The sequence below is a fragment of the Pestalotiopsis fici genome (assembly GCF_000516985.1).
Source record: "Pestalotiopsis fici W106-1 unplaced genomic scaffold PFICI_Scf_5, whole genome shotgun sequence".
NCBI lineage: Eukaryota > Fungi > Ascomycota > Sordariomycetes > Amphisphaeriales > Sporocadaceae > Pestalotiopsis > Pestalotiopsis fici.
Window position 1 is genome coordinate 66494 of NW_006917095.1, and position 19084 is coordinate 85577.

Below are 19084 nucleotides of genomic sequence, written 5' to 3' on the forward strand. Positions count from 1 at the left end.
AATACTTCCCGGGACCTGCTTGGCTCAACTCTGGAATACAAACGTACATACTGCATCATCAAGGAGCCAGGAGCAAGGAGAGAGGCACAGAGGGAGAACAAGAGAGCTGTGGTGCACGTATCTAATTGTGCGAGCCCCCGGCTGCCGATTGACCCAGTCCGATGCATGATGCATTTGCATGCGCATAATGCTTTGCTTGCGCTTCATTCATTCTCCTTGGAGGACTCCCCCCACGTTGTGAAATGCTGCGATAGGACGAGCCGCACAATAGAAGAGCGTCGCCTTTTTTTTACTTTAAAGAACCAGCCACCCTGTGGGAATGGAGCTTTGGTTCTGATGGGTCCGCATATATATGAATCACCATTATACTACTATATACCGGACCGAGAGGACATTTCACGTAATACGACACACATATAGTGCCGCAGGGGTATATGTGATAGGCGTGTTTATATATGCGAAGTATACACCGCGTCATTTTTCTTCTAGAAATGGCTATAGTTTGTTATCTCGTTGGCTTTTGTTCCGTGTCGACCCGGCTTTCTGTTTGCGTCTTTATGTGATTTGGCACCGTGTTTGGTAGTACCTTCAAGACATGCTTGCGATGCATACATCTCCTCAAACCAACATGCAATCACTTTGGAAGCGTGTCGATCGAGCACCCCAATCCACTGCTGTGTAGGGATGTTCGCTGCAACAACCTAGCGAGGAATTGCCGCGGGTGCAAGGTCCAGCCTTGAAACCTGAATGGTGCAGAAGTGGCGTCTGACGCTTAGGGTTTAAGGGTTGGTTGGATAAAGGCTGCTGATGAGAAGGAGGACAGTACACTTTAACTCAAGGTGCAATTGTTGCGAGCCTTTACTGCTGTGAATTATACTAGGAGGTCGGAACAATTTACAGTCCGTACCCAGCCATATAGTAGGACTTCGCACGTGTAAGTTGTGATTGATTGAAAGATGGTATCATGCACCAGCGTTCTGAAAGAGGTATTGTCTGCAAGCCTGGAAGGAAATAATTAGCATCTTGGTCTTCGGGGAACTTACGCAGCCACCGACTGATGGCTGGTAGGCTGAAAGCTTACTGTCTTGAGCACGTTGAGCTTCTCCTGGGACTGGTTGTATACTTGTCGGTACTGGTTGATGCTTTCGTTGAGAACGGCCTGGCGCGTTGTCCTACCATCGCATATGGCCTTCATTTTCAACTCCATCTCCTTGCGCAAGAAAGGTTTGCCCAGGCTGGTGTCAAAGTTCATCCCATCAAATCCCTGAATCAGGGCTACACCTAGCTTGGTGGGGATGAACTCCATCACACTGCCTCTGCTGCCTCCGGCATTCGACCCTCCGCGACCACCACGGCCACGGCCAGCTCCCCGAGCTCCGCGCCCGCCCCGGGCTCCTCGAGCAGGTGCAGGACTATCATCGTCATCCTCTCCCTCGCCACCCGCCTGGCGACCGGACCGGGGTACAACACTGACATATTGCCTATCTTGGATCTTTTGAATATGCTCGGCCATTGTAGCATCTGTACCTATACCATTGGCGTCCATGAGGGCGATTAGATCTGCTTCGGTCAGGTAACTCGGTGCCGCAGTCTTTCCTTCTGTCATAATTGCTTCGAAAGGTTCAAATCGTTCGCCAACCGTGAATTTCGGCAACTGAACGTTGCCGGTCCACTTGTCGTAGACATAGACATCGAGGTAGTTTCGCTCGAGCACGACAACTCCATGTGCATGAAAGGCTTCTTCGCCAAACAAGATGTCAATATCTGTGGCCATACCTTTTGCGTCATCTGAACAGCAGGCCAGGAAGCGGCGAACTACCAGCTCATATATTTTCTTTTCATTCTCGCTCTGCAGGACAGCTGGCGCGGCGTAAGTGATTGGGTGAATGGGAGGGTGGGCTTTATCGTCGTTTCGCCCCTTTCTTGGGTCATTATATCCGCCGTCCACGAGGTCTTGCGCGAAACCACCCCATCGGTTGTCAGTGGTCTGTTTTTGGACCAGAGCTCGGAGATTCATGCCAGAATCGAAGCGATCAGTCTCCGTTCTGGGATAGCTGATGAATCCCTTGTTGTAGAGATTCTCAGCTGCGGTCATTGCGTCCTGACCGGACATGCGCAGGAATCTAGTAGCCAGCTTCTGCAGCTCGACCGTTGTCAGAGGCAGAGGCTTCCATTTCTTGGTCGGTTTTTCTTGGACCTTGGTGACCTGAGCCATCTTGGCGGCGAGACACCTTTCGTAGAGAATGATGACTGAAGCCCGATCAAACAAACGTCCCCTGGACCAGGCAAAATTGACATCGATTCCTTCTCTTTTGTGCATGACCTTGATGCTCCAGAAAGGCTCCGGTTTAAAGTTCCGGACTCGAAAATATCTATCAACGACAAACCCCAGGGTTGGAAACTGGCAAGAGCCTAAATAGTGAGCCAAAGAGAAAGTGGGTTGCTCGAACGAATTCCCACTCACCATAACTCAGTGTCATGGCCGTGAGAGGCTCGCCCATTGGCTTCAAATTATTGGACAAGAACCGGGTGAATGCATAGCCGATGCGCAGATCAAGCTCGATACGGGCGGAAACAGCATTGACCTGCCTCTCGTCCAGCATCACGAGGTGTCTTGCCGCGTTCAGCACATGACTAAAAGTGGTTAGCATTCCAATGAAGATTCTTCCGTATTTCTGGTAAGAGCGCGCCACGTACGCTCTTTCAATGTTGCTGAATTTGGCTCTTTTTATTTGGATCCGGTTGTTTCCTCTCTTGGCGGCTTCACAAATTTCGTGGCCAATGTGCTCTCCTTCGCGATCACAATCAGTCCAGATGCATAGACCTTGGCAGTACTTGGCCTGTTGTTCGATATTCCCTGCCACATCTAGTTTGTCCTGATATTGTCATAGGTCGGTCAGCTGTACAATTCTCCTATCATCGACAAAAGCGTTTTTTCTCACTTCGGAAGTAGTAGTCACAACAGGAGCATTAAACAGGCTGTCTGGAGGCGGGAATCTCCAGTCCTTGTACTCGGCCGGAAACTGCGTGGTGGTAATGTGACCAAGCACCGAGGTCATGGTCACATCACAGTTACCCCAGCCCTGACCGAAATCATAATCAAAGGTGTAGTTCTTGATATATTTGTTGGGAGTGTTGCGCTGATAAAGACACGAATCAGCAAGCTATCCTCACTCTTGGACAGGTTTGAGAAGAGAGCCACCAACTGTCTGCTGCTGTCCGCCAGAAAGATGTCCGGCCACAGCCTTTGCTATCGACGGTTTTTCCGCCACACAGAGGATCCTCATCTTTGATTTGCAACGAACAGTAAACGTGGTCAATCTTGCAAAACATGAAGGACGCCGTGAACAAAGGAGAAGGAATTTTGGATTGGCGAATGGCTGGTACATCTGGTGTCAGCGGAGGAGATTGCGTGACATAAGAAAGGTACGCGAGGCAGGCTTCTGCTCCATAACGCGGGTGATTCTTGCTATGAGGATCGCAGCCTCATTTGCTACAGGAAATGATGACGATCAAATAAATCTCAACAAAATGAGGGGGGAAACTATCCAATCCTGAATCGTTTCAAACATTGTGTTCAAAGTGGCTTTGTTGTGTTCTTTTGGAGGCTGATATACCTTCAAACGCGGTTGTGGATGACCCGAATTTGAGGCGTTCCTGCATGCAAAGTCAACAAGCCTCCAGGCCGCGACGCCCCACCCTGCAGAGCCACAGCCGCTAACAACCATTTTACTGGCGCTAGCAACGGACGCTAAAGTGCGTACTTAGCTCACTGGACACGTTCAAAGTCATGACGTCTCTTTTGGCTCTCATTGTCGTAACCTAGTATCGTGCCGGGCCGCAGGTATATGATTTGATTGTATGAGTGTTGCCGCTCTTCGACCCGTCTATAACTTGCAATCCATCACCTTCACATTTCTTCTTGCGAAACTATTAACTGCAAAAATTAGCAATGGCCCTCCCGCACTTCCTCCGTCTGGAGGACTGCGCCGAATGGTCCAAGACCGTCGAGCCCTTCCTCCCACAGCTCTATGAGCTGCCGCAGCGGCTGATGGCTCACATAACGAGCCCCCACGACCTTCTGGAGCTGTACAAGCAGACGAACCCGCTGGTCTCTGGATTTGCCTTTTCGCTGTTCGCCGGTGTCGTCTTCCTGGTCGTCTCCGAGGCCAACCGCAACTACTCCCAGGTAGATCGCATGTGGAGCTTGCTGCCTACGATATACAATGTGCACTACAAGATTTGGGCTGAGCTGAACAATATCTCGAGCCAAAGACTTAATCTAGTACTTCTCTGGAGTGCTGTATGGAGCGTGAGTAATCTGGTAGTCTATGCATCGGTCGAAACAGGGCTGACTCGAAACCCAAGGCTCGCTTAACATTCAACTACTGGCGCAGGGGAGGATATCAGGTTGGGTCTGAAGACTACAGATGGTGAGTGAATCAGCACGTGACCTTTGGAATAAGTGAAGAAACATACCCCCAACATGTGTACTTACTGAGATCATAGGGAGCTCGTGAAGAAGCATATCGGCTCAGTTCCCTTCTTCATTCTCAACGTTACATTCATCTCATTCATCCAGAGTGTGCTTCTATTTCTCCTGGCGGCCCCTACCTATGCCATTCTGCTTGCATCTCAGCATGAGCAAGAGATATCTGGAGTAGACCTGATGTTCACAGCGGTGCAGCTTGGTCTGGTGCTTACTGAATGGTTCAGTGATCAGCAGCAATGGGGTACGTCAACAGTGCGTCGTCGGGCAATGCATGTTTCGCTGACCGCTCTTTAGACTATCAAAACAGCAAGAGACAGTACCAGGCGACGGCCAAGGTGCCCCGGGACTCGCCATACACGCGTGAGGACTTGGACCAGGGGTTCAACACATCCGGCCTTTGGGCGTACTGCAGACACCCAAACTTCACTGCAGAGCAAACGATTTGGCTGGTGCTCTACCACTGGAGCTGCTATTCGACCAAGGTTCTCTACAGCTGGACCGGAGTAGGCGCCATGGGCTTGCTCATGCTGTTCCAGGGCTCGACATGGCTCACCGAGTTAATCACTGCAGGAAAGTATCCCGATTACAAACATTACCAGCGCCAAGTCGGTATGACGATACCCAGCCTGACGCCGTACAAACGCCCTGCACCAAAGGTGATTCGCACAAGCGAGTTGGAGAAGCGACAGGCCCAGAAAGAAAAGGCCGGTAAACAGAAATAGATGGAAGTTTGTCGAAACTGGTTATATGCGGATTGCATTACAATCAGTAGACAATCATGCTCTACCATGATGATTTGCGACAATAGCCATGTTTGTGTACGTACCATGACGCAGGGAGGGCAATTATTTGTTCCGGGCGTCCACCGTCGGAGCGCCTCTGGACGGGTTTCGCATCGCAAAGGTACGGAGGTGACGATCGCATCCCGTCCGGGGATTGCATAGAAGAGGGGAAATGTGTAGATACTGCGCGTTGATAAATGGTAGATGTCCTTTTGAGAATAGACGTCATATCCTCAGACAAGTATGCGCGTGGTGCAGCATTGCAATCCTTCGCAACTCTCCAACTGGAAGGTCCCCCGCAATCTTCCATCATACATATCATCTAGGTAGGTTGCTTCAATGCAGTGCCGCACTTTTGCGCGCCAAGCTATACGATTCCAACATCGTCGGACCGCTGTTTGAGGGCGGCGGGCGGCGACTCATGGCTTCATGCAGGTCGAATCATGTTATGTGATCAAAGCGGCCCAGGCTCGGTGCAACCTGACAAGTACAAAACCGCAAGGACTCTGTTTTTTTTTTTTTTCCCTTCCCGTTTTTTTGTGGCGTCCATACCCACCTTGTCTTTGAGAGCCGATAAGCAAGATCATAGTGGCCAAGAAATCATCATTTCTGATCACCTAGCCTCGTTCAAGTAGAAAGTCACTCTTGAGTGCTCAGCCAGAGACCAGCAACCCGGGTAAGCGGTTGTCAGCATGTTTGGGTCAACCTTATGCGTGCGCCCCTCCCTAGGACGTTTGGCTTGGCTGGGCGCTGCATGCCACTACTTAAGGCTGTGCGATTGAGCTCTAATTGTATGTTTCTAGTGTCCGTGAATTTGCAGCCTTCTGGGTGCGTCAAGCGACTGTTAGTGGGTGTTCCAAGATGGTGTGCTGCAAAGACTAATGTAAATGTCGTGGTCATATTATACCAAACGGGTAAGCGAGCAGGCGTGCAGAGTCTGGCCGTTATGTTGCCTCTGCTGTGTCCAGTGTGTGACGATTCATGATATGATCAAATTCTGCAATTGATGCCCCTCAGACTACGTGATGACGATCACTCTCGGAGTGGTGGCGTTATAGCGATATACGTTTCTACAAGGGGGGCTGCCTTCAAGTCACAAGATATACTTGCAACTGTCCACATCTTTTTGAGTTATGCTGTACCGAGGCGGGCATCTGCATCGAACTTGTTGAACGACTCTGCACATTGAGACTTTCAACTAGTTCGGATCCCGAACGAAAGTACAAAGTATATCATTGCACGAGGGGAGGCTCCTTTCCGGGTCGTACAAGAATAAACAAAGCTTTAGGCTGTGCAGACCACTAGTGTCGAGAGATGCCCCGCCCAAATCTGAAATCTGAGAGTGCATTAGCGATAGCTTAGCGATAGCGGAGCCCTTCTGGAAGGCAGCTCGAGGACCCTATCTGCAGCATGGCGAATCATACCGGCGCTGGGTATCAGGGGTCGGACAACCCCCCCTGGGCTGCCGGTCAGGCTTTGACTCTTTGGCTCACCTTACATCAGATTGAATGTTCCCTGTGTAGATGATGTAGGTGACCAGCTGACCATACCGGTAATTAAGAGGGCGCCTCCTGGACTATGAGGCAGCAAACAGGCAGGAGCAGCAAATGACGAATCTTTTGAGAGAGTGAGAGTGAGAGAGTGAGTGAGAGAGTGAGAGTGAGAGAGAGAGAGAGAGAGAGAGAGAGAGAGAGATATGTACGGATGTATGCAGCACTACATACCTACACTACATGAGGAGCAGTTCTTTTTCTGAAACTGGGAGTGCAGTTGCATACGCCGGTCTACCCGTCATCCAATGTCTGTTCGAGTAAGCTAGACACGCAAGCGCAGATCACCGTCTCGTGGGGGATCACACACACCCGTACAGTGAGAGGACGCCTAATAAGTAGTGCAATGTCATGGACGAAAAGAAGCCGTCTTGCGGGTACGTTACAGCCCATGTGTAATACATAGGTAGTTCAAGGCAGGAGCAATTGACTTGGACAGGGTTGCCTGATGTATCTAATAAATGGAAAGATCGCAACGGTGGGTCAGCCATTGGAATTTTTCTTCCTTTTCGTACTAATTTAAGGCAGCGTCCCACTTCGTTCCAAAGTTCTGAGGGTATCGTGAGTGGACACAACCTCTGGAGCAAGCAGTAAAACGGATACCCAGAAATAAATCCTATTTTACCTGCCCCCGTCCGACCATCAAAGCCCTTAAACTCTGCATTTACTCCCCAGATTCTCATTTTTTTTTTTCCTCCTCTTCCCTCTTCTGCCTCTGCCTTTTCCTGAGTGCTTGTGTGTGTATAGCTCAATCACCAAACATTGAGTATTACTGTCTCACATTAGATCACGCCCAAAGAGAAAAGAGCACAGAGGAAACACCAAAAGAATACCAGCACTGTTTTGAGAACCCATCAGTCACCATTACAGCCTTACTAGAGTACTGAAAGCAAAAATGTCGGCCCTTACCCAAGCCTTTTCCTACATCACCGGCTTTTTCACGCCGCCCATGACGACGGAGACGCCAACTTCGTACTCTCAGACAATCGCCGGCCAGCCCAAGAAGCCCGTCGAGGCCGGCGAGAGTTACTTTCCTGAATCCGCCACCCGCAGATCGTCTCTGTCTTCCACGTCGACTGGCTCTGACGATTCGTTGCCTGCCCCAAAGCTGCCACGCTCGCAGACTGGTGACAACCCACTCGACGCCATGATGCGCCAGTACCCGCGACCTGTCCAGGAAATTGACGTTGCCAGACAGCTGGCCCTCGCTCCGCCCAAGCATTCTCTGCACAGCTCCCTCAAGAGAGCTGCTACCGCCGACCGCGCCATCGTCATCGAAGATGCCGAGACCAAGGCCAGAAAGATGGCGGCAGCAAAGGCCGAGCTGCTGGCCCTCGCTGGAAAGCCCTAAAGGTTCCACCTTTTTCTTTTTTCTTTTCGGACCTTTTTCATTCGGACCTATCTGTCGCTTCCCGGCATTCGGGTCCCGATATGGTATTTCCACGTCAGCAACAAAATCTGCTTCAGCACGGCGATTATTCATTAGTATTTGAAGAGCGCCTGTGTTTCAGGTCGCGTATTATACCCCGCCAAAAGGAGATGGCAAAGGCGCATCGGGTTTTGATTTCAGCGTTTTGCTCTCAAAAACTGTCGAGAGGACTAGAGACAAGAAAAAAAAAATTGGAGTTTGCTTCTACTTGAAGCAAGGCAGGATGGAAGACGGGATTGCCCATGGCTCGTAAAAGATTGTGGTTATTGGTTTCCGAAGCATCTCGGATGTGGTATAACATTATCTTCAATGGCTAATTGACACTTGAATTATCCCAATTGTAATGGTACTTTTCTCATTTCGTGCCTTGCGTTTCCCAAGCAGCGTCATGCAGTCGTATCGAGCTTACAGGATTCTGGTTGACAGTGTAAAGCCGTAGGTAATGGTTGCAATCAGTGTGACCAGATTAAGCAGGGAGGAGATTCCATGAATCTTGCCAAATTGCTTGTTCAGAGATTGCATCTCCTGTGAGTGCGGCGCAGGGTCCCAACTCTTTTTGCCGTCCTTCGTCTCTGTCGCACATGGTTGGGTCAGTCCAGTTTCACGGATCCTGTGCGACAAGTGCATCCTGCAGCTTGCGTATATCAAGGAGAAAACCTCGGAAGCAAAACGTACCTTGTGCCCGTCTCTTATCCGTGATGGAGTTCGTGACCGGAAGACAATAGGCCCAGTTGATGAGTCCGGTGACGAATATGGTGACGAGCGGTACGGCGACGCTCCAGCGGTTTGTCTCGTCCAACAGCGCGCCTTGGATTCCGCTGGGCGCAGCCATCAAGCCCCCCGGGTATGTCAATGCGATGGCTACCGGCAGAACCGTCTGCATTCCAAAGTAGGCCGGGAAGAGGGCGCGTTGAAGTACAGCAAATTGAGGGCGCTCGAGGGTCTTGAAGGCGGCGGTAGCGTTTATGAAGGTCTGTCGTCAGGGGTGTCGTTAGCAAGAGACACACTCAAGAAACAACAAGGACAAGGTAGTAAGAAGAGTTGCTTACGTGGAAGACCTGTGTTCCTAGGAGGGTTCCATAGCTAGGAAGTATTCGGTATTAGCAATGGCTATAGTGCCAAGTGCAGTCTTTGCCATGTAACATACGACAGGATGTGGTAAGGACCTGGCGTCCAAAATAGAGACCCCGCCATTGTGTCTCAGCTATTGATGGGATGTACTACAAATCGAAGGTTTTTGATCAGATGTCGAGGTTAGTAGATGGATGAATCCTCTATCGTCATCAACGAGATCTCAGAAAAGGTAAGAAAAAAAAATGTTGGAAATGTGAACAGATTGATTGGGTGTCTATGAGAATGGATCTACATGTGTATGTCATTGAGCGAGGAGCCTCGGCCCACTCAGGCCCAGACGTAGAACGTTCGATCAGGACATCAATGACGGTCTCAATTGATTGGAACACCAAGCTGCTTTCTTGAATTGGAGCCACTCAACTGAAAGACCAAAGAGTTGGCGCGCTAAAACCCCAGGCTTCATGCAAGGAGCTTGGGCCATCGCAGAGCGGGAGCTAAGCACCAAAAATGTGGATTAGCTGCCTGGACAAAAAGTGTGACTTCGTTCTCTGTTCGCGTTGACAGAGACCCACTTGCATCTATTCCTGTGACGAGACTCGACGCGCTCAGCTATTAGATCAATGCTTGTGCCCGCGCCTGCCTAATCCCTAGCTCCTTAGGTGCCTGACAGTTAGATGACAGTAAATGGATCCTTGATATCCAGGATCAATTCCTCATGAGAAAGATATAGAACCAGTCTTTTCTCTCTTACACTCTCAGTCATGCCATTCGTTTGACTCCGGCCATATTTGTACACTCATTCCACCACCATCAAACATGGCCGACAAGGAAGCTGTCGTGTACATTGTCGATCTTGGGTCGTCCATGGCCGATTGTCACAATGGCAGGATAGAATCAGATCTCGACTTCTCTATGCGCTGGATATGGGACAAAATCTCTACCACTGTTGCCGCCGCAAGGAAAACTTGGAACGTGGGCGTCATTGGCGTAAGGACAAATGAGACAAACACGGGCTTGGAAGACGAAGATGGTTATGATAACATCGCCATACTCCAAGAACTCCAGCCCATGGACTTGGCCAAGATGAGGTATCTGCAGACAAAGATCAAGCCAAGTGATAGTGACACGGGCGACTGCGTCTCTGCCCTCATCCCTGCCATTCAGATGATTGAGAAGGTCGCCCCGGCAAGGCTCAAGTTCAACCGCAAGATCTTCATGGTCACCTCCGGGGAAGCCCCTCTCGATTTGGATCCGGATGATATCAGCAGCATAGCTGAGAAGCTTCAAGACAACAAGATCCAATTGACAATTTTGTATGCTTTATGCTCATCATACAACAAATGTCATTCTACTTGGCGCTAACAACGGCAACAGGGGTGTTGATTTTGACGATGCAGAGTATGGTTTCAAGGAAGAGGACAAGACAGAACAGAAAGCCACGAATGAGAGGCTGCTAAAGAGCTTGGTTGATGCTGTCGGTGAGGACCTGGCAACGTTTGGCACCATTGCAGAAGCTGTCGATGAGCTCGACATGCCGAGACTCAAGCAAAACAAGCCATACAAGACTTATGACGGCGATCTGGTTTTGGGTGAGCATGCAGAATCCATGCGTATCCACGTCGAGCGGTATTTCAAGACGAAGAGGGCAGCACCTCCTACTGCCAGCAATGTTGTCCTGAAGGTCAACCATGGATCACAGTCAACTGAGGCCCTTGATGGCGAAGGCATGGAAGGTGTCGAATACGAGAAGGGCGGCGAGTTTGCCGCCGTCAAGAATGCTCGCACGTACAAGGTCAATGACCCAGATGGACCAGGCGGCAAAAGGGATGTCGATTTCGAAGATTTGGCAAAGGGATACGCATATGGACAAACTGCTGTTCACATCAGCGAGTCTGAATTCAACATCACCAAACTTGAGACGACCAAGGGCTTTTCCATCATTGGCTTCATCCAGCAGGACAAGTTTGAACCCTTTCTCAAGTTTGGCGAGAGCTGTGTCACGGTAGCACAGAAGAATAGCGACGCTGATGCTTTGAAACTTTCGTCCCTCATCCACTCTCTCCACGAGAACGAATCGTATGCTCTGGCCCGACTGGTCAAGAAAGACGGCAATAATCCCGAGCTGGTCTTGCTTGCACCCCACATCGACGTGGATTTTGAATGTCTTTACGATATTCCCATGCCCTTTGCCGAGGACGTACGGCAGTATCCGTTCCCACCCCTTGACAAAGTGGTGACTGTCCAGAACAACGTCTTGACCAAGCACCGGTTCCTACCATCCGAAGATTTGCTCGAGGCTATGGATGAGTATGTGGACGCCATGGACATTTCAACATATGCCTTGGACGATGAAGGCGAGAGAACATTGGAGTATGCTGCAGTGGATGATACCTTTTCTCCTCCGCTCCACCGCGTCAATCAAGTCGTCCGCCACAGAGCGATCCACGCCGATAAGCCGGTCCCGCCAATGCCTCCCATTCTGGTCAAGTACCGCATTCCAGACCATGATCTCGTCGAAAAGGCAAAGTCGAAACTCGACGATCTAATTGCGACAGCCGAAGTGAAGAAAGGTAAGTTGCACATGACTCAGGGTGAATAACTGTAACTAACGATTTGATGCAGTTGAAACCAAGGCAAAAGGCAAGCGTGGTGGTAAACAAGAACCAAAGGCGAGAAAACCGCTGTCTGGCTTGGACGTCGATGCTCTGCTAAGGGAACCGGCCAACAAGCGCACAAAAGTTGATCCAGACAATGCCATTCCATCTTTCAAGCAGTTGATGGAGTCATCAGATAACGACGATGTGCTCCAAGAAGCGCCAAAACAGATGGGGGCAGTGATTCGCGACCTAGTGTCTGAGAGTTTTGGTGATCTGAACTTTGACCGAGCGACAGAAAACTTGGGTGTTCTCCGCGAATACATGATCCTATTTGAGGAACCTCAAAGATACAACGATTTCCTGAAGGATTTCAAAAAGAGACTCTTTACTGGCGCATTAGGTGGAGATAGGAGGGAATTCTGGTTCAACAATGTGAGGAAACCCAAGCTTGGGTTGATCGACACTACAGAATCCGAGTTTTCAAAAGTCACAACCGAGGAGGCTGCCGAGGCAAGTACTCGAACTTGGTGCATTTCAGGATTGCTGTTCCATGCTAACATTTTGCAGTTCTTGAAATCCAACTTGAAATAAACATCAAGAGCATACTCATGTGCAATAGTCGTGAGAAAAGATAGCTGAGCAAACTTGGTGGATTATAGACGCAAGGGGGGGAATTGGCAAGACAATGGACATGGTTCGCAGCACGGAGACCTAGTCTTTGCCAGTAATTGCTTGTATCATGAAGAGTTGAACGATGACCTTGTCAACAAGGCATAATGTCACTTCGATGTAAAAACATAAAGTCCTAATGAATCGAAGAAAATACGACAACTAGGTACAGGATCAAAGTTACATGTCAGAAAAGAAATCTGACAGATCTCAAATAGTAGACGAGAACTTCACCATATCGAGTGAATTGGGTAGTTTATATTGCCCAGTAATTTGATATCCAAACCGAGAAAAGCAGCGCTGACTTGACTGGCTGGGCTCTTTATGGCTGCTTGCAGATTACCCGTGGTACCTGCATAAAGTTAGGGTAGGTAGGTGCTGTTTTTCTGACGGCGTGCCGTTTGTAAGCAAAGGCCCTGATGCCGCAATCCGATTGACTGACTTGCCCTGCACTCTGTTCATTCGAGCGGTGCAATATTTCGGAAGGATCCATGGACAATTAATGACATCAAGCGTTTGCAAATTTGATTTGATTTGTATACATACTTTCATCGGACCCGCCCTGGTACTTGTGTTTTATTTTGACGCCAACCTCAACAACAAACTTAAGAGACATTACTCATATTTCCGAGTGTGCGAGTTTGACCTGTGTCTGAGCAAAGACTCTTGTTCCTACCGCTACTTTCATTTTGTTTTCTGCTGTCATTCTAGTAACAGCGCTTGCTTTTCACAATACATTTACCTTGGCGACCCTGCCATTCTAGCATGGAATCTCCCCATCTTCGCTAAATCACAATCACACTCCCGCATTCCACCACCATGCCCAATTTTTCAACCGGCTTTTACGGCCCACTCAGCAACGAGGACGATGATCTCGCAATTCATGACCTTGTCGAGCAGACCCAGGATCTCACTGTGACCGAAGACCACCACCACCTTCAGGTGGAGGAATTTGTTGATGGTTGCAATGATGATCTTTGTCATGACCATACGGCCGAGGCCTCCAATTACTACGACGACAACGATAGCGATGACAGCGACATTATCACCATTCATGATCTCGTCCTGCCAGGTGATATTCGGGCTCGGCAGAACTCGAGTGGGCTAGCTTGTAAGTAAAGGTTGAAGATTTCTCCACCCTACCTAGCCAACCATCTTCTGAGCTCTTGATCACAAAACCTACGAGCTTACCTCTCTCTCACCAGTTCCCTTTCTCATTCTTCTCGACCCATTTTCAGTACACTTATTACTGCCCGCCATCAACACAAATCATCCCAAACTACCTTGGTGAGAAGACACTCAATACTAATTCACCATATGGCTGCAGCGCCCCAGCTTGAAACGGCCGCAAAGGTCAGTCGCCCACACGACCTCGAATTCGGCGAAGAGGCCGAGCCAGGATTGAGCTGGTGCCCGTTCAAACTTCTCCGAGGATTTCCTCATCAACATGTGAAGAAGGAGTCTGAGAAGGTGAGTGTTTCCATCTTGGTGGCCGTGAATTGTACGTGACTGATTTCTCTAGGTCGCCATGTGGTTCAGGGCCAATATCTTCACTTCGCGCAAATGGGATCTGTAAGTCACCCTCCAATTTGCTCTAACCATGCCGAGTTCTATCCTACCTATCTCGCGCTGTTTTGGTCACACCCTAGTCTGCAGTGAGTATCTAAACTGATGGCTGATGCTTTTCTTCCTTACAGATATTGCATCTCTGATCTCAATGGCGAGAAGGAGTCCATACTCATGGTGCCCACGGCTCAGTTTGAGCGTATGATTGCAGATGCCAATAAGCAGCTCAACCTCGATCTCAAGATTCCTACCGATTCGAAGGATGGTGCCCTCGTCAACGTCTTCGACGGTCCCATTTTGCCTCGCTTCGTTCGCAGGATTGACAACCAGACTGGCTTGTCGAATGCCATTGAGCTTTCAAAGCTGATCCAGCCGGGCGATATCGCCAAAGGCAGTTTCAGCAAGGATGAGGTTATTGCCTATGGCGAGAAGATAGAGCTCATCTACGACCATCTGAGCCGTCACAATAGCAAAGCTGACAAGAAGGAGGCTAGGCGCCGCAAGGCAATCGTCCGTCAAAAGGGCTGGGGCCAGCAACTCAAGCGAGCACAGCGCTACCTAGGCATGCGCCACAAGACCATATTCGGCTTCGACGAGCAGCCGCACATTTTCACCGCCAATGGTGAGTGATGGAAAACGGCTACAGACTCTGGCATCGGGGCACGTGCTGATGATTATCGTATTTTAGAGACCCAAAGTGTTTTATTCCAGTGCCTCCATACTCCCTTCCCAATGGAATGCATGGTCCGATTGATCTCCTTTGACGTCGAGGCCGCTGAGTTCAGCTCAACCACAATCACGGAAATTGGTCTCGCCATCCTTGACACCCAGCGCATCCTGGATTCCGATCCGATGAAGACGTCTTTCGCTGACTGGGGCGAATTCATTGAGACGCACCATCTGCGCATTACAGAACACAAGGACATCGTCAACAAGACATATGTGAAGGGATGTCCTGATGACTTTCTGTTTGGGTGAGTGTTACTACTGCTCGGAGTAGAGACGATGATTGTCTAACGCAAGTAATAGTACCAGTGAGTTTGTTGGCATGAAAGACGTCCATGGCCGCCTCTCGGAACTGATCCGTGGGGATGAGAACTTTGTCCTTGTGGGCCACGATGTCGGTAGTGACGTTAAGTACTTTGAGTCTCTTGGTATTCGGCTTCGCGACCTAGCTGGGTACCGAGACGAGATTGACACCAAGGATATCCTGCGCAGCGCCCAACGTTGCAACGACGCTCGTTCACTCGAATTTCTGTGTCGGGAGCTGAGTGTATCACCCAGCAGTCATTTCCACAATGCCGGAAATGATGCCGTCTACACCATGCAATGCCTGCTGAAAATGGTTCAACGCAAGTCAGCCGGTGAGAAAATCTCAAACTCGGAAAGAGATGGCTGGGAGCCTGAGGGAGAGTAAGTCGAATCCTACAGTTGATCCCCTTACTTGGACCCTTGCTGACGAAGTCGTGCAGCCCTCGTGATTGGAGCGACGGTAACGAGGACGACGGCGGTCTTCCCCTCGTTCTCAGAAGACTGAAAAATTGAGCAACGTTGGCTCTGCTGTGTCTATTTCCCTCCGATGGGAACGACACAAACAGAGGCGACCTTGAGGCTCACGCCCGTCATTTTCTAACAGCGATTTGCATTTGGTAATGATACCCCATCCAGATGTGATTGGATGCCATTCTTTCAGATTTCAACGTTTACGACTTTTGGACTGCTTGCGTGTTTCACTGACCGAGCCATCAATGGGAACGGAACTCGAATTTAATCACTGCCAGGAATGCGCCTGGGTCATTACGGTTCCGCTTTATATGTTTTTGAGAAGAGAGTTTGCCCCCGAGTTGGACAATAGTGGATTCCTGACAGAGAATATAGACTCATGACCATGAACCAGAAAACACCCGTTTTATCATGCAATATGACCCAAAGTCTTCCGTGAACGCCGTCGCTTTGTACATGCCAACCCTAGATGTTGTTGTACAAAATATTTACACATAGCTCGCCCTCACAACCGGCGCACTGAATCGTCTCTTGTGGCATCTATACCGTGCTTGTAGTCGTGGTGCCATTATCATGAATGCTTTTCGAGAAACTCCTTTGCTTCGTTGACCTTTGTGGCCAGATACGGGCTACCGCCTCGATCGGGGTGGTTGAGCAGCATGAGATTTCGGTGCTGCTTGCGAATCTTGTCTTTTGTAATGGCGCTTTCACTGTGGATAGGTATTAGTCTCTGCTTCGTTCCAGTTGAGAAAGTACCCTTGGTCGGAAGTCATACTTGAGCGACAGAATCAGAGAAGCCTCGCGCTTGTTCATCTTGGGCTCAAAACCTCCCTTGTAGAAAGCCTTGCCCAGCGCACCGACACCGCCGCGCGATCGCCTCCATGCGACAACTCCTGCTCGGCCCTGTATGATGCAAAGGTTGTAGGTTAGCGGGTTGTTTGAGGATCCTTGCAGTGTTCAAAAAGACAAGAATACGTACGAGGAAAGCGGCAACCGCGACTCCGGCTCCGATAGCTAGTGTTGAGGCCATGGCTGTGATTTGATGTGTGATGTATCTGTCTTGTCTGGGGGGCAGGGAGGAGGGAGAGAGAAGGGGGGAAAAAAGATTGCCTCTATCGCCGAATGGTTAATCACTCGGAATCTGGGGGTGGACTGAACGGGACTTTACTGACATACATACACAGACGGACGGCAAGGAAGACAGACCGCGGGCAAACGGCTCTGGAAGGACCGATGAATTTCTGAACGCACGGGCCCCAATCACAGGCGACAACGGATGGTTGAGTTTTTCCGCCGGCCAATCAGACGAAGCGGCAGCTACCTGCAGACCCTCCCACTTGGCGCTGCCCCACGGTCTTTCAGTTATCGATTGGGAAAGTTTGGGAAGGGTCTCCTCCAAAATTTTTGGTCTGTCTCCAATAGGCAAACTGGTACCTAAACTTTTGGTTGGTTAAGGGAAGAAAAAAAAAAAGTTGTAGCCAGTCAGTTTATTGCACGACAACCAACGTCGGCACACTGCTCTTTCAACACCGACAACAAGCCGGCACAAATATCCGACATATCGACACTGTCAATTATTGATTTGTTGGAAACGTCGCGACAATGGTCAGAATCGAGACTTGCTACTTCTGTAGCCGACCGGCTTATCCTGGCAAGGTGAGGATTTCTCCCACCATTTCAACATGTTCTTTGGGATCTTGGAGGAGAGTCTGAAGAAGGGGGGGAAGAAAAGAATCAAAGAAAGACAAGAACACCAAATAGACTGACATGGAAAATCTCCTTGTAGGGTATCACATTTATCCGCAACGACGCCAAGCAGTTTCGCTTCTGCCGCTCGAAATGCCACAAGAACTTCAAGATGAAGCGCAACCCGCGTAAGCTGGCGTGGACAAAGGCCTTCCGCAAGGCCGCTGGCAAGGAGATGACTGTCGACTCGACCCTGCAGTTTGCCCAGCGCCGCAACGTCCCTGTGCGGTACAACCGCGACTTGGTCCAAAAGTACGTTTTATTCCCCAGTACACCGATTCTGCTCTGTCTTTGGCGGGGTGGTTTTCGTGTGTTTATCGATAATTTGGATCAAATTTACTGACTCGAATACCATGAAACAGGACCCTCAAGGCCATGGAACGTATCCAGGAAATCAGAACCAAGCGCGAGAGAGTCTTTTACCGCAAGCGCATGGCCGGCAAGCGTGCCAGAGAGCTCGCCGACGCCCGCAAGCTGGTCCAGACCCACAGCCACCTTTTGCCCAGACTGCGCGGCAGCGAGAAGAGGAGATTGGCGCTGGAACAGGGCCTCAGCCAGGAGGAGATTGCCCGCATCGAGGAACAGAACATCTTGCCCACCGAGACCAAGAAGGTCTTTGGCAAGGAGAAGATGCGCCAAAAGGTCAGGACGGACGGCGGCGTCGAGTTCGCCCCCGAGGAGGCCGACGAGACCATGGAGGTCGACTCCGAGTAAACAAAAAGGAAAGCAAAACGGGATTCGGTCTCTGGAAACTCTATTGTTCCACAGGAGGAGGAGCATCCCCGCGACGGCTCGTGAGCTCCTCCTGGACATATTCGAGCTTGATGAGAAAATTGGCGTTCTATGGATCTGCTTTGATTGGTCTTCCGGCATTCTCATGGCGTTTAGGGGGGATTTATTTGCGTACCTAGATATCTGGTCAAAGTGAAGAAAAAGTAAAAGGAAAGTGGATATAATGATACACTACCTCGAATGAGGGCAAAGTTTGACTAGATTTGAAACCTGCGCGGGTGAATTATGAGGATAAATTGCTCTGGATGGTTTGCTCTTTTGTAATCTCAACACGATACTGCCCCTATCTACATCGAATGACTGTTTGGATGGGCAGAGACATGTGCATTAGCGGGGGGGAATGTATTTCATTGCCCTCCATATCATTTTGATACTCGTCCATATAAGCAAGATCGAGGTAATATCATGTTCATAAGTTCATTTTATAAGAGATAGGGCTTGATCAAGGGAATATGACTTGAATCTTTTACTTGCGTTCAATCTTTGGTATTCATGGAGTACCTGGCAGATGTTGTACACCAATCGTCCTTTGCCTCCGGGGCTGGCCGACGAGTTGCCTGCACTATGTATCCTCTTGAGCCACAGGTATCCGGTAGTTCGACCATAGCTGAAGTATCACAAGCAACTGCATCCGCCCTGCGTGACTTTCCCACTACTACTTGAGAACTCGTTGTAAGTTGCCGGCGCCCGGCCAGCAGCAGCAGAATGATTCGATATTTCAAGTACAGGTTATGATGCTTCGCGACGCTCTGCCTTTCAGGGGCTGCACAGGGCAAGCTGTGGGATGCGTAGCAAAGCTTCACCGCATAGGTACAGATCCTCTCAACACACAAATAAGGACAGTTCTCCTCTTCCTGGGCTTCCCAGTCCCGTCCCAGAAAAAA

At 49.8% G+C, this 19084-nt stretch overlaps 9 protein-coding genes across 9 annotated transcripts; 6 read left to right on the forward strand and 3 right to left on the reverse strand.

The window, feature by feature from the left end:
• Positions 1-1039: 1039 nt before the first annotated feature.
• On the reverse strand, positions 1040-3287 carry PFICI_07339 (uncharacterized protein; the record flags this gene model as incomplete). The annotated part of the gene is made up of 5 exons (XM_007835920.1): positions 1040-2412; positions 2465-2634; positions 2698-2876; positions 2943-3140; positions 3207-3287. 5 exons carry the CDS (start codon positions 3285-3287, stop codon positions 1040-1042), a joined length of 2001 nt encoding a protein of 666 aa, XP_007834111.1.
• A 665-nt stretch (positions 3288-3952) lies between these two features.
• On the forward strand, positions 3953-5214 carry PFICI_07340 (uncharacterized protein; the record flags this gene model as incomplete). The annotated part of the gene is made up of 4 exons (XM_007835921.1): positions 3953-4312; positions 4369-4433; positions 4510-4733; positions 4787-5214. 4 exons carry the CDS (start codon positions 3953-3955, stop codon positions 5212-5214), a joined length of 1077 nt encoding a protein of 358 aa, XP_007834112.1.
• A 2505-nt stretch (positions 5215-7719) lies between these two features.
• On the forward strand, positions 7720-8175 carry PFICI_07341 (uncharacterized protein; the record flags this gene model as incomplete). The annotated part of the gene is made up of 1 exon (XM_007835922.1): positions 7720-8175. One exon carries the CDS (start codon positions 7720-7722, stop codon positions 8173-8175), a length of 456 nt encoding a protein of 151 aa, XP_007834113.1.
• A 483-nt stretch (positions 8176-8658) lies between these two features.
• Positions 8659-9447, reverse strand: PFICI_07342 (uncharacterized protein; the record flags this gene model as incomplete). The annotated part of the gene is made up of 4 exons (XM_007835923.1): positions 8659-8825; positions 8929-9226; positions 9303-9336; positions 9401-9447. The coding sequence occupies 4 exons, from the start codon at positions 9445-9447 to the stop codon at positions 8659-8661; spliced, it is 546 nt and encodes a 181-aa protein (XP_007834114.1).
• Positions 9448-10143: 696 nt separating this feature from the next.
• PFICI_07343 (ATP-dependent DNA helicase II subunit 2) lies at positions 10144-12515 on the forward strand (the record flags this gene model as incomplete). The annotated part of the gene is made up of 3 exons (XM_007835924.1): positions 10144-10640; positions 10702-11897; positions 11950-12515. 3 exons carry the CDS (start codon positions 10144-10146, stop codon positions 12513-12515), a joined length of 2259 nt encoding a protein of 752 aa, XP_007834115.1.
• Positions 12516-13412: 897 nt separating this feature from the next.
• PFICI_07344 (uncharacterized protein) lies at positions 13413-13712 on the forward strand (the record flags this gene model as incomplete). Its single annotated transcript, XM_007835925.1, has 1 exon — positions 13413-13712. One exon carries the CDS (start codon positions 13413-13415, stop codon positions 13710-13712), a length of 300 nt encoding a protein of 99 aa, XP_007834116.1.
• A 198-nt stretch (positions 13713-13910) lies between these two features.
• On the forward strand, positions 13911-15704 carry PFICI_07345 (uncharacterized protein; the record flags this gene model as incomplete). The annotated part of the gene is made up of 6 exons (XM_007835926.1): positions 13911-14063; positions 14116-14165; positions 14291-14781; positions 14848-15133; positions 15189-15572; positions 15632-15704. 6 exons carry the CDS (start codon positions 13911-13913, stop codon positions 15702-15704), a joined length of 1437 nt encoding a protein of 478 aa, XP_007834117.1.
• A 529-nt stretch (positions 15705-16233) lies between these two features.
• PFICI_07346 (Mitochondrial import inner membrane translocase subunit tim14) lies at positions 16234-16692 on the reverse strand (the record flags this gene model as incomplete). The annotated part of the gene is made up of 3 exons (XM_007835927.1): positions 16234-16372; positions 16438-16565; positions 16642-16692. 3 exons carry the CDS (start codon positions 16690-16692, stop codon positions 16234-16236), a joined length of 318 nt encoding a protein of 105 aa, XP_007834118.1.
• A 572-nt stretch (positions 16693-17264) lies between these two features.
• PFICI_07347 (Ribosome biogenesis protein RLP24) lies at positions 17265-18122 on the forward strand (the record flags this gene model as incomplete). The annotated part of the gene is made up of 3 exons (XM_007835928.1): positions 17265-17318; positions 17449-17660; positions 17771-18122. The coding sequence occupies 3 exons, from the start codon at positions 17265-17267 to the stop codon at positions 18120-18122; spliced, it is 618 nt and encodes a 205-aa protein (XP_007834119.1).
• Positions 18123-19084: the final 962 nt, after the last annotated feature.